This window comes from Otolemur garnettii, unplaced genomic scaffold, assembly GCF_000181295.1.
Source record: "Otolemur garnettii isolate 467f Iridium unplaced genomic scaffold, OtoGar3 scaffold00001, whole genome shotgun sequence".
NCBI classification, from domain to species: domain Eukaryota; kingdom Metazoa; phylum Chordata; class Mammalia; order Primates; family Galagidae; genus Otolemur; species Otolemur garnettii.
This window is the reverse complement of record NW_003852396.1, coordinates 34821551-34833454: the sequence shown is the minus strand read 5'-3', so window position 1 is coordinate 34833454 and position 11904 is coordinate 34821551. Positions and strand designations below refer to the sequence as shown.

At 46.1% G+C, this 11904-nt stretch overlaps 1 protein-coding gene across 1 annotated transcript; it reads right to left on the bottom strand.

The window, feature by feature from the left end:
* Positions 1-3743: 3743 nt before the first annotated feature.
* CNGA4 (cyclic nucleotide gated channel alpha 4) lies at positions 3744-8965 on the bottom strand. The gene is made up of 6 exons (XM_003781029.1): positions 8793-8965; positions 8553-8654; positions 8244-8350; positions 7337-7982; positions 6244-6593; positions 3744-4269 (listed from the first exon to the last, which is right to left on the bottom strand). Exons 1-6 carry the CDS (start codon positions 8852-8854, stop codon positions 3809-3811), a joined length of 1728 nt encoding a protein of 575 aa, XP_003781077.1. The 5' UTR covers positions 8855-8965; the 3' UTR covers positions 3744-3808.
* Between the last annotated feature and the right edge of the window lie 2939 nt (positions 8966-11904).

Here is an 11904-nt window from a genome sequence, read left to right as displayed (position 1 = left end):
TCACTACTGATGTATTTTAGTCCTTGTGAGCAAATCTCAACAAGGGCTTTCACAGACCAGTTGAGATCATGATTCCCTGATATTGTTTCCTGTCCCTACCATTCTGTTTCTGCCTGAGAAGTTCTTCCAGTTTTTCCAGGACTTGCAATCCTGAGGCCTGGGAGGGAGCAGGAAGGTGGGGGAGAGAAGTGTCTTGCGCTCTCTGCTGGCAAAACCTGGCATTGTTTGCACAATCTAGAGGCTCAGCCAACAACTTGAGATAAGCAGGGACAGTGTGCCCCAGGGCCCTCAAAAACACAACAGCTAGCAGCACAGGAGTAAAAGTCATAGCCATTATTCTCTATTAAGGAATTGACATCTTCCAAGAGTCTGAAAGTCTCCTCAGCTCTGACATCTTCCAAGAGTCTGAAAGTCTCCTCAGCTCTGACTCAGCTTGATCATCCATCTCTGATCCTCACCTCAAGCCAAACCCAGCTTCGGCCTCAAATTAAAACCCACCCACCTGGCCTCCTGATCCTGTCTCTTACTGCTTGCACTGGACCTTTCCCTGGGTGAATGGCCCCACTCCCTAGGAATCTGATTTCCTCCCAAACTTGATACTTTATTTCCATCTGTCTTCTGGGGCTAGCAGCCAAGACCTAAGAAAGAAAAGGGTGGGGTGGGTTGAAGACGTTTCTGTGGAGGAGTAGCTAACTGGGAACACTGAGAACACTGAGCACGGTGTACATTCCAAGTCTCAGCCAGGCTGAGGTATCCTCAGGGTCGTGCTCCAAGGGGAGAAGTGGGTGAGGCCCTAGATCCTGTGGGAGGAAGGAGAGCTAAGCTAGAAACATCCAGGCTCTGAGCAGGAGAGACCTTGAACAGTTTTGGAAAACCCTGTACAAGTCTAGCCCTGGCTCTCAAACCTCAGCCCTTCTCTCACTGCTGTGTGCTCAAACCCTGGGGCTGGAATTAGCACCTCTTCTCCAAAGCAGGGCAGAGCCCTGTCTTTGCCTAAAAGCAGCCCTGCCAGTGATTCACAAGCTTTGCCTGCACAACTGGCTCCTTCTCCCCCAGTTACCATAGTTACTGCCCATGACGGTCATTCTCAAGAAAGGAAAGAGCTTGCCTGCCTTTAGCTTCAAGCTGATGTAGTTTCTTTCCTTATCTCTTCCTTATCTCCCTAAAAGAAACAATATGACAGACCTGGGTTTCATTCCATGTGACTTAGGAGCCCTGTGACATTGGGCAAGTTATCTACTCCCTGGTTTTCTCATTTTAAAATGGGGTAATAATAATGGCATCTTTCTCACATAATTGTAAGGATTAATTGAGGCAATCACTTAGCCCAGGCTCAGGCAAAAGTAACTTCACAATAAATCGAATCTACTATTTTTAGTTGCTCTATAGGCTTCGGTTTCCTGATCTGAAAAAATGAGCAAGATAATAATCTAACTTTCCTAACACTGTTGTAAGAACCAAATGAAATAACATATGTATAGCAAGGTGTTATCAATGACTCTAAGTTGTGTGTGAAAAACCGGACATTTCCTTGAGTCTCTAAGTCAGATATTTCTCATCTCAGATTTTAAATAGCTACTTCATGGGAGATTGAATTACATTTTGTAGCTTTCCCCCCCACTCTCTTTCCCTCAATTTAGAGACTTGCAAAAGTCTCTGGGGATTTTGTGTTGGACAAAACCTCTGGGGCTAGGCCTCTGGTCTTCACACCATGATGGCTATGCTGGTGTGTTTCTTGTACAAGGCTGCCCACCCCTAGGGGGCACTGCTTGAGGCTCTAGTCCTGCTGGAGCCATTTCTGCATCCAGGAGATGCTAGGTAGCCAGTTATCCCCTGCTTGTGCTCTAGACAAGGGCTTTGTAGAGTAGAAGGGCCACCCATTCTAGGAGATCCTTCAATGGGACAGATCCTTTCCTGGGGCTAGCAGCCAAATCCTAAGAAAAAAAGGGTGGGGTGGGGCAAAGAAGTTTCTGTGAGGGAGTAGCTAACTGGGAACATGGAGCAGGGTTTACATTCCAAGTCTCAGCCAGGCTGAGGTATTCTGAGGGTCATGATCCAAGGAGAGAAGTGGGTGAGGCCTTAGGTCTTGTGGGATGAAGGAGAGCTAAGCTAGGTGTGCATGTTTAGTGTGTCAACAAAAAGCTTATTCTGAGCCCCCTAAATCCATCAGATACCACCAAAAATGGCCTTCACAACAGACCCACCCATTCTAATTCAACGTGATTTGAGGGCAGAGATAGTAGAAAATCATATCGAGAAACTGATATACATTTTCCTCCAATATCTGGTTTCCATCTGGTTCAACTCTCTTTCTTTGGTTAGCAAATATATATTTGGATACCTACTATGTGCTAGGCACAGTTTTGGCACTGAGGACATAGAGATGAACAAGACAGATCAAGTGCCAACCTTATGGATCTTGTATTTTATGAAGAAGATATTACAAAATAACTACATATTTTAAAATGACTTAAAGTTCAAGGCCTTTATAGCTTCTCCTGAGGGTAGAAACTTTTCACAATTAACATACGCTTACAGTTAAATCCTGAGTACATTTCAAAACACCACCTGGCACAACTCAGACCTGAAGATATGCAAGGCCCTGGAGGAGCTGAAATGGTGATCCTGGGTGAAGCTGATTCAGAGAGGACATCATATTCCTCCCCATGGACTCTACGATACATCTTATGCCCTAAACACGCAGCCCTCCCTTCCATGCACACCAAAGTTACTCTAAAACTTGTGTGTGTCTTGAGACACTCATCTCTAATTGTCCCTGATCATGATATTTTACTCTACCTAGTCTCTACTCTTTCCCCTGTATTTTGGAATACCATACAAAGAATAAAGGCTGGATTTCTGCCAGCACAAAACCCAGTTCCAATAACTGGCATGATGGGACTGGACCAGGTGAGTGGTTCTGGGCGCTATTCTTCCCTTGGAATCAGCCCCAAATGCAGGGCAGTACCAGCCCCAGCCTCCAGGGCTGGGCCAGGGGGAAGAAAAGGACACAGAGGTATCTGTTCTGGTTCACTAAACTAGGTCAAGTTCCTCAGAGCTCACAAAGTTGAGAACATGCACTCTGTGTGGGATGCAATGGCCAGTGTGTATAAAGTAAATATATCACACTCAGAGCAATATGTTGCAGAAACCTGCTTTTCCTTGGTTAGTATTGATTTTCTATTCTTTGGAAACCCCAACCACTTTGAATCTAATCCACTAGCTACTAATAGGCTCCTTTCCTCTGTGACTCAGAATTTTGACAGAATTCATCCTGGCCTACCACTGGCTTTGCCTTTTTTTTCTGGCCCTATAAATGCTTAGGGAGGGGGCAAATATTTTATTGAAGTGTAACTTTCACAGTATACTTGTGAATCACCCATATGAGGGTCATTCAAAAGGAACCTTGGACCTAGAGGGCTGAGAGTGTGCTTTTGTGTTTTCACAAGTCTGTGCACACCCATGGAGAGGTATATGTGTCTATTGGTATGTGACTGTCAGCATATGTGTGTTAAGGAGGTGTGAAACATATCTGTGCTTGTGGGAAAGCATGTATACTCTCAGAATGGAAACTTCAGAGCATTTTAGATGGAATGCATAGTCTTGAGGTCAGTATGTACAACTGTATATGTGTGTGTAAGTGGAGGATGAATATGTGCCATACTCCTATACCTTGAGCTGGGCATCTATAGATCAATTTACTCTCATCTCTGTGACCTAGCAGACAGAACGGCAGAATTTCTGCAGGCAGGATTTTCTATAAATCTGGATTCACTCAGAGATGGGAATCCTGGGGATGAGAATGTAGTCACTCTGGACCTGGGGGTCCTTCCTGGCTAACCCTGCCTTCTCTATCCTTGGAAGTTCCCTCCCCAGAGTCACCCTCATCATCGGCCTCAGCCAGGTCCTCAGGCATTGGCCACTCTCGAGTCTGCCACTCTAGTCGTTCGATGCGGTAAGCAATCTTAAGTGCACTGGACTCCAGCTCAGCCAGGAGGCGAGCAAACTTGGTCTGTAGATCATCAAGCTGCTGATCTAAGCCTCGAAGGCGGGATTCTGTGGCCTCCTGTAGGGCGATCTCAGCTGCCTCAGCATTCACATCCAACTTGTTCATTTTGAGCAGGATCTCCCGTCCCTTCTCCTCCATGACAGTCTGGGCTTGTGGATATTCACTCAGCACCTCCCTCAGGTCTTCCTTGCTCAGGCAGAACAGGTCAGAATAACCCAGACTTTTGATGTTGGCTGTGCGGCGGTTTCCAGACATGTTCCCTGTGGCCCATGGGCAGATAAGAGGATGGTTAACAGCAGGGCAGGGTGGTGACATTTTACTCTTGAGTCAAGACTCCTAACTGCATTTTGGGGCTTTTGAGTCTCTTCTTCTGCCTCATTCTTTTATTTAGTAATGTAGTAGGGACCAGGCCCCGTGCTGAGTGGATATCATTCATTGACCTGCCTCAAAGAATTCACAGTCTAGAGGAGATAAGCATAGAATATGGTAGAACCTCTGTAAGTTGACCACCCAAGGGACAAATTGGTTAACATATGGAGGTAGTCAACATAAGGAACTTCCATTGAGTATATGTGGTACATGCCCAGTTTATGAAAACTAGGTCAATTTAAGGAGATGGTCAGTGTAGGGAGGTGCTTAACTACAGGGGTTCTACTGTGGTTACATAAAGTATGGCTATTATGCTGCCGAACAGGTGAATAGCCCCTCCCAAGCTGTAAGGAAGGGAATTGAGGGAAGCCTAGAGGAAGAGATGCCTGAACTGAGTAGGAAGTAACTAGGGGAAGAGGGGGAGTGGTAAGGGAGTGCAATTTAGCCCGAGGGAGGAGAATGAATAGAGCGCTAGTGATAGAGGAGATTCAGGTGGAAGGAGTAAACAGTAAGTAGTTTAGAGTGGCTGAAATGCAGGGTGTAGGGAAAGGAGAGTCAGGTCATTCTGGGTCCTGTAAGCCATGGCAATGAGTGCAAACTTTATTCAGAGGGCAGTGGAACATTAAATATTTTAAGCATGAAAGTTATATGGTATCCTTCACCTCTTAGAAAGAGGTGGGGGTGGGAAGACAGGTTAGGCTGAATGCTACAAAATCTCAGAGCTAGAAGGGTCTTAGAAAAGGGAACAGGAGCTACCATTTCCTGAACACTTACTATGTGCCAGGCACTGCACTGGGTATCTCACCCATACGCCTCCTTTACTCTTACAAATAACTCTTTGGTTTTTTTCTTTTTCTTTTTTTTTTGCAGTTTTTGGCAAGGACCAGGTTTGAACGCACAACCTCTGATATATGGGGCCAGCGCCCTACCCCTCTGAGCCACAGGCGCTGCCCAACTCCTTGGGTTTTTAGTATCATCTTCATAGGATAGGTGAGAAAAATGAGGTCTAAATAGGGAAGTAACTTGTCCAAATCAAGCAGACAGAACCAACTACAGATAGAATGTGGAACTTGGTGGTGGGTTGTTGCTGGACAGATGCGAAACCTTTAGACCTCTGAGGATGGAACCCTCAGGCTGAGAGAGTGGGGCAAGAACACATCTATCCTTAGTCAGGGACAGTGTATTCACCCCCTTTCTAGGCTTCCCCTCTTCCATGGCCTCAGTTTCTTTACCTGTGATCAGTCATAACAACTCTTACTGCATAAAGCTGAGAAAAGGGGGAAAAAATGAGCCAGTGTATATATAGTACCTGGCCTGGCCCAGAGTTGATGGTGAGTAAAGAGGAGTTTATTCTCTTCTACCATTCTATTTGGCTGTCAGAGAATTGTTCCTTCTACTAATTCCAACTGTGTGCACCTGTGTAACCAAACCTCTTTGAATTTGATTTCCTTATGTTTAAAATGGGAATAAGAATAGTATCTACCTTATGGAGGTGCTGTGAGAATTGAATCAGTTGATACATGTGAAGCACTTAGAACAGGGCATGTAGTAAGCATATAATAAATAGTAGCTATCATTATTATCTGTCACTTTCCACTTGTCTGTTGGTGTCTTGGGACAACACTCACAGAGCATATCTATTCTCTCTTCTAAGACCCACTCTGCTCACTGACCTTGGCCCAGCTCCTTCCCAGGAATCAGATCCTCCATGTCCTACTTCTCTCCTCAGCCATCTAGTGACTTAGGTAAGGGCCAGGTTTCCTTACTGTGTAGGCCCTGAAGTACCATCTGGTCCCAGCACTGGGTTCTGCTGTTCCCATCCTCCTTCCCAGCCCTGTCCTGGGAACAAACACTGGGGTGCTCACCTTTGATGTTGATGATGCTGATCTCCCCAAAGTAGAGTCCTGCACCAAGTACAGCATACTGTGTGACACCATCATCTGCCACCACAGCCAGTTGACCCTCACGGATGATGTACATCTCTCGGCCAATGTCCCCCTTGCGACATACATATTCTCCTGGTGAGTAGGTCTGTGGCTGCAGCTTCAGCACCAGCTCCTCCAGAAGGCTGGCCTCACAGTTCTGGAAGATTTGCACCCGGCTCAAAGTAGACAGGTGTACAGACACAGCCACTTCAGCCCGCAGCCGCTCAGGCAAGTGCTGTAAGATGGCTACCTCATTGGTCATCTTCTTGTTTATCTGCAGGTGCTGGTACCTGGGCATAAGGGCAGTGCATTTCCTTCAGCTCCCTGTATGCCTCCCTCTACCACTTTCCAACAGGGCTTAGCTCAGCTTCAGCCAAGACCCCAACCCTACTGAGATCTCACAGGGGCATGGAAGTACCTGAGAGTGGGCTAATCTCCTTTCCTGGTCACAGACATGTTTGACCTCTTTGACCTCACCCAGGGCACGGCAGCCTCTATCACATGACAACGAGTAAGATCTCCTTTACCTCCTACCCCACTCACCAATCTGTGATATCTTGTACAACCACCACTGATAGCTACTTCAGTCACCAAGTTCCAGTCTTCTCTAGAGACCCTCTGCTCTGGTTCTCCAACTTTATGACACTTCCTTTTGAGCAGTCCACAGTATGGATCACCATCACACACCGTCAACCATCTTGTTACAAGGCTATCTCCTGGGAGAGGGGTGGTATTGCCTTTCCCCACCCACTTCCTCCAAAGCCTTGCAGGCCCTACTAGGCAAAGGCAGGTCTCACTCCCTAGTCTCGGGGTTATCCTTGTGCAAAAGCTGCTCTCCCTATTGGTCTCTTGCCTGCTCCTCCCCCAAGTCCCTACTTCCTTAGTTGAGGGCATTCCTTTCCATGTCCAACCAAGGAATGCCATGTTTCTATTGCGTTGCCTAGCCCACAAGCGATATGAACCCAGTTCCCTCCCTCAGGCTTTCCTGTGGACACCTCTCCCTGTTCTTGGTCTGGAACTCCAGCGTTCTCACCAGTCAATAACTCGCCGCTCTAGCCGGCGGTTGACGTGATGCAGCTTCATGTACTTCTTCACCAGAGCGTGATCTGGGTAGAAAGCTGCATCCGCAGTGTTCATGTTGTAGATGACGGAGCTCATGCTGCCCATGATGGTGGCGAAACCCATGACTGCCAGCAGGAAGTCACCCACCATGAAGAGAAACTCCTCCTCCCGGGCTGGCGGCGGCGTGTCACCCACCGTAGTGAGGATTAGCGTGGAGAAATAAAAACTGTAGAGGTACTGGCGCCGCAGGCGCTCAAAGCCGGGCTGTGCGGGGTCCGGGTACACCCACACGTCGCGCCCGAAGCCGACATACTGGGACAGTGCAAAGTACAGGCAGCTGTTCCAATGGATAACGACAAAAATGTAAAGCATCAGCTTGGCGATGCGAAAGGCGTTTGGGTAAGCTGTGCGGGTCTCTGTGCGGTCAAAGGCCTCAAAGAGGCGGGGTGCACGGAGAAAGCGGTTCAGCCTCAGCGTGGGTGTGTGCGGGCCTAGCCGGACGTAGGCTACGTCGGTGGGCATCAGGGAAACCAAGTCCAACAAGAAGCTCCAGGTGTTAACATAGCGTCGGGCGATCCTACTCTTGTCTACCACCAGGATGCCCTGTTCCAAGAATCCTGGGGGTAGGGACAGAGGGACAAGTGGGGGTCAACCTTGGTTGAGGGTGGGCAGGCCAGGGAAGCACAGGGACATAGTCACAGGGACAGAGTGGAGGCAGGCAGAACCTTGCTCCAGGGTTTCTGGGGTGAGCACAGAGATTCTGTAAGCACAGAGGCATGTGAAAGTGCTATTTTGGATGGGGACTCTTTTTTGTTACTAAGAGGCTTTCTTTGGGAAGGGAACATGGAGCAAAGGGTCAGTCCTAGGAACGCACTGACCTGTGTGGAAGCGCACAATGATGTCCAGTAGGTATAGCAGGTCACTTGTGTAGTCCAGCACCATCCAGGCCACCAGATAACCGTGCTGTAAGTCAGGAAAGCAGGCCCTGCAGGGCGAGGACATTACGGATTGGCTGGAGGTTACTCTCTGTGTGTGAGGCGGTCCCCCCAAGCCCCTGAGCACTCTGCCTTGGGCCCTCCCAAGGGCACCATCCCATTTTTGAGTGCCACCCAAGGGCGGGCCCCTCTCCACTGCCTCACTTTTTAGCCCTCTTTTGGGTTTAAGGCCCTTCAGTGCCCCAGCCAAACCTGCACACGACAATGATGAGGTTATACATTACTGGGAAGACCATAGTGTTCAGCCACCAGTAGTAATAATCCCCAGATGGGTCCAGGACAGGTAGCCACTTCCTGTGAGTAAGAAGGGAGGTCTTGCTTTATTTACTCACCAAACATTCCATGCTACTGTTGTGACTGAGGGCACCGAGAGGAATGATACTCTATGGAGTGAGGTGGATAGATTCAACCCAGGGGACCATGAGTTCTCACCTGACCTTGGACGGTGCAGGGGGGCTGGATTCTGTTGTCTTCACTTTGCTGTCCTGGCTCATAGTTCTGTGGCCTCCTGCTGGGATGTGAGATATCCAGGGCCTCTTGGCCTGTACGTGGCTTTGGAGGGTGGGGTCTAGTGCCTAACAGCCTAAAAGAGCTGTCCTTGGGCTCCAGCTGTAACTTCTCTCTCTTTGATGCTCTTGCTCTTAGCAACACAGGGCCAGCAGCTTCTGAAGGGGTGGAGACAGCGTAGCTGTGGTACTCTCCCAAGGCCTGACTTTACACCTGCCTAGCTAAACACCTCTAATGAGGTCCCTGGAGAAGGTGGGGAGGTGCATGCCTCCAAGAGAAGTCTGGACCTTGTTTCTGCCTTCCTCTTCCCCTTGCTGGACCACAAACTGAGATACATAGGGGTCCTTTAGGTCAGAGGAACCTGAATTTTAGTGTAGGCTCAGACAATCTCTTACTTTGTGTGAGTGCTCTGCTTGGGCCTCATTATTTATTTATTTAACAACTATTTAATGAATGACTCATCTGTGTCAGGTGCTAATGTAGTCTCTAGGGATATAGATGCCTTTCACATTAGATATAAGCTCTGTTTTCATTGTTTATATCCTTATCTATATTCTACCCTTATGTGCATCCACATCTGCCTTCCCTCCTTCCTGCTGGCTGGTGTGATGGAGCGCCATCCCATGGTGATTTTGACCTCATCCCTTTCTGTTACCCTAGTGCCTGATACCGCCAGGTATTCTATGTGTTTTATGGATCCTTATCCTTTTTCAACTTTTCTCTTTCTGTGAATATGCTTTAACATCTCCCATACCCAAACAAACCAAAACCTTATAAATTTTCACTTAACCTGATGTGCCTTTCTCTATTATCATCTTTCTCAGTCAACAAGTCAAAATCAGAGCACCCATTATATGCCAGGTCATTATTGTGCTAAGTAATGAAGGTTAAAGGTGAATGAGGCTTCTGACTTCTGGAAGCTCACACTCTGGCATGGGAAATAGGTAGACAAGTAATTATCCATCAGGTAATTACATAGTGGCAGTTGTTGCCAGGGTACTGATGAGTACTCTGTTAGGTGAATACACAGAGGGCTATTACAGTACATAGGAAGGGTTCCCAAATGAGCCTGGGTTTTGTAGGATAAATAGGAGATAGGTATAGAGATGGGAGGGTAAAGAACATTACAGGCAGAGTGCACAGAGTATGCAAAGGCACAGAGATATCAAAAACAATGGGTGAAATTAGAATGTGGATTACTAAGGCTTGATCCCCCCCCCCCAGGAGAAAATCATTTGGCCTATTTTAGAGGCAGTAAGGGGGTAGCGGTGAGAGATGAGGCTGAATGATAGACAGAGGCCAGCTCAGGAAGAGTTTTGTCAGCCATGTTCTAAAGCTTGGATTTTACCCAAAGGCAATGGAGAATCAGTGAAGTGTTTTATGCAATTAAATTATAGGATTGGATTTGTGTTTGGATAGTTTTTTCGAAGAAAGATCTACAGTATCCGATTAACTTTTTCTAAAAACTTTATTGTATCATGGCTTTTGTGATGCCATAATTTCTTTTTTAATATGTATTATATCTTTATTCAAAGGAAAAGACAATATTCAAAATATGCAACAAAATAAATAAAATCATTTATAAGGCCAATAATTTCTTGTCTTTTGTTTATTTCTTTTCAGTCTCTTTCTGTCCATCCCTTTTATGCAGTGTTTTAAAGAATTTTCTTTTAGGCTTTCCTCTTTTTCCATCCTCCTAACTCTTGCTGGCTGATCTCCGTCACCCAAAAGACTTCCATTCCTATCGAATGGAACCCAAAAACATCCCCTCAGGTGCAGTTATCTACATTTCTAAATGCTTCCTGGATGTCTCCACCTGGATATCCCACAGTCATCTTCAACTCACTGGGTCAGTAACTGAGCTCATTATATTACCCTACCTACTTTTCCCTCTATAATCCCCATCTCTGTCCTTTTAGCCAAAACCTAGAACTAGTATTTATTATAGTTATTGTGTAACATTCTGGCAGCTTTTAAAAAATGGTCACAAATTCTTTGACACCGGTACTTTGTGACTGTTTCAACCCATGTACTATAGTAGAAGTGATGTTGTGTGACTTGTAAGGCTACTGGTAGCTCCTCTTAGGATTCTCCCTCTCAAAACCTAGTCACCTCATTATAACAAGCTCCCTTTGACAGCTTCTGGCTGAGTTTGGCCTTTGAATTGTCCCTGCTCAGATATTGGACATGTGACTGAAGAAGCTTCCAGATAGTTCCAGCCATCAGCCTCATATCACTTTCAGGTGTTCACGGTTTCTAGATGAGGCTTCATGGTGAATACAGACAAACCATTCCTGCTGTGTCTTCTATGAATTTTCAGAATCCATGAGCTTAAAAACTGGCTATTGTTCTGTAACACTAAGTTTGAAGTGGCTTGTTACACAGCATAGTAACAAGAACAAACAAACAGAAAGATGCACGCTTCCTAAGTATATAGTTTGATAAATTTTCACAAAATCAACATATCCATGAAACCAACACTCAGATCAAAAAACTTAATCAGTGCCTCCGGAACTCCTTTCTGCCCCCTTTCAGTCAATGCTTTTCCAGGAATAATCACTGTGCTGATTTCTAATGCTGTAGTTTAGTTGTGCCTACTTTTGAATGTATATAAGCTAAGAATCAGTTTTTAATTCTTCCCCTTATATTCCTTTTATGCTCAATTATGGAGCACTAGTGACTCACATTTAATGCCCATATATCTGCTTTGCACTTTTACTACTCCTGTCTGGCCCTTGTCAGCTCTTATCTGGTCTTTTGCAAAGGTCAGTCTGGCCATGTACAAAATTCTTTACAGCTCTCTATCATACCAAGGAGAAAATCTAAATTCCTTAACGTGGTTTACAAAGCTCTCCAGTACCTGACATCTGTTTTTATCTTCAGCCTCATCTCTCAATGTTTTTTCTCTGCATCTTTCCTAGGCTTCAGATACATTGTACTTATCCATTTCCCAGAACACCCTTCCTTGTTTTTCGTTCTTGTGTTGTTCCTTTGGGCTGAATCTTCCATTTCTTTTTCTCTTTTAAAAATACTTTTT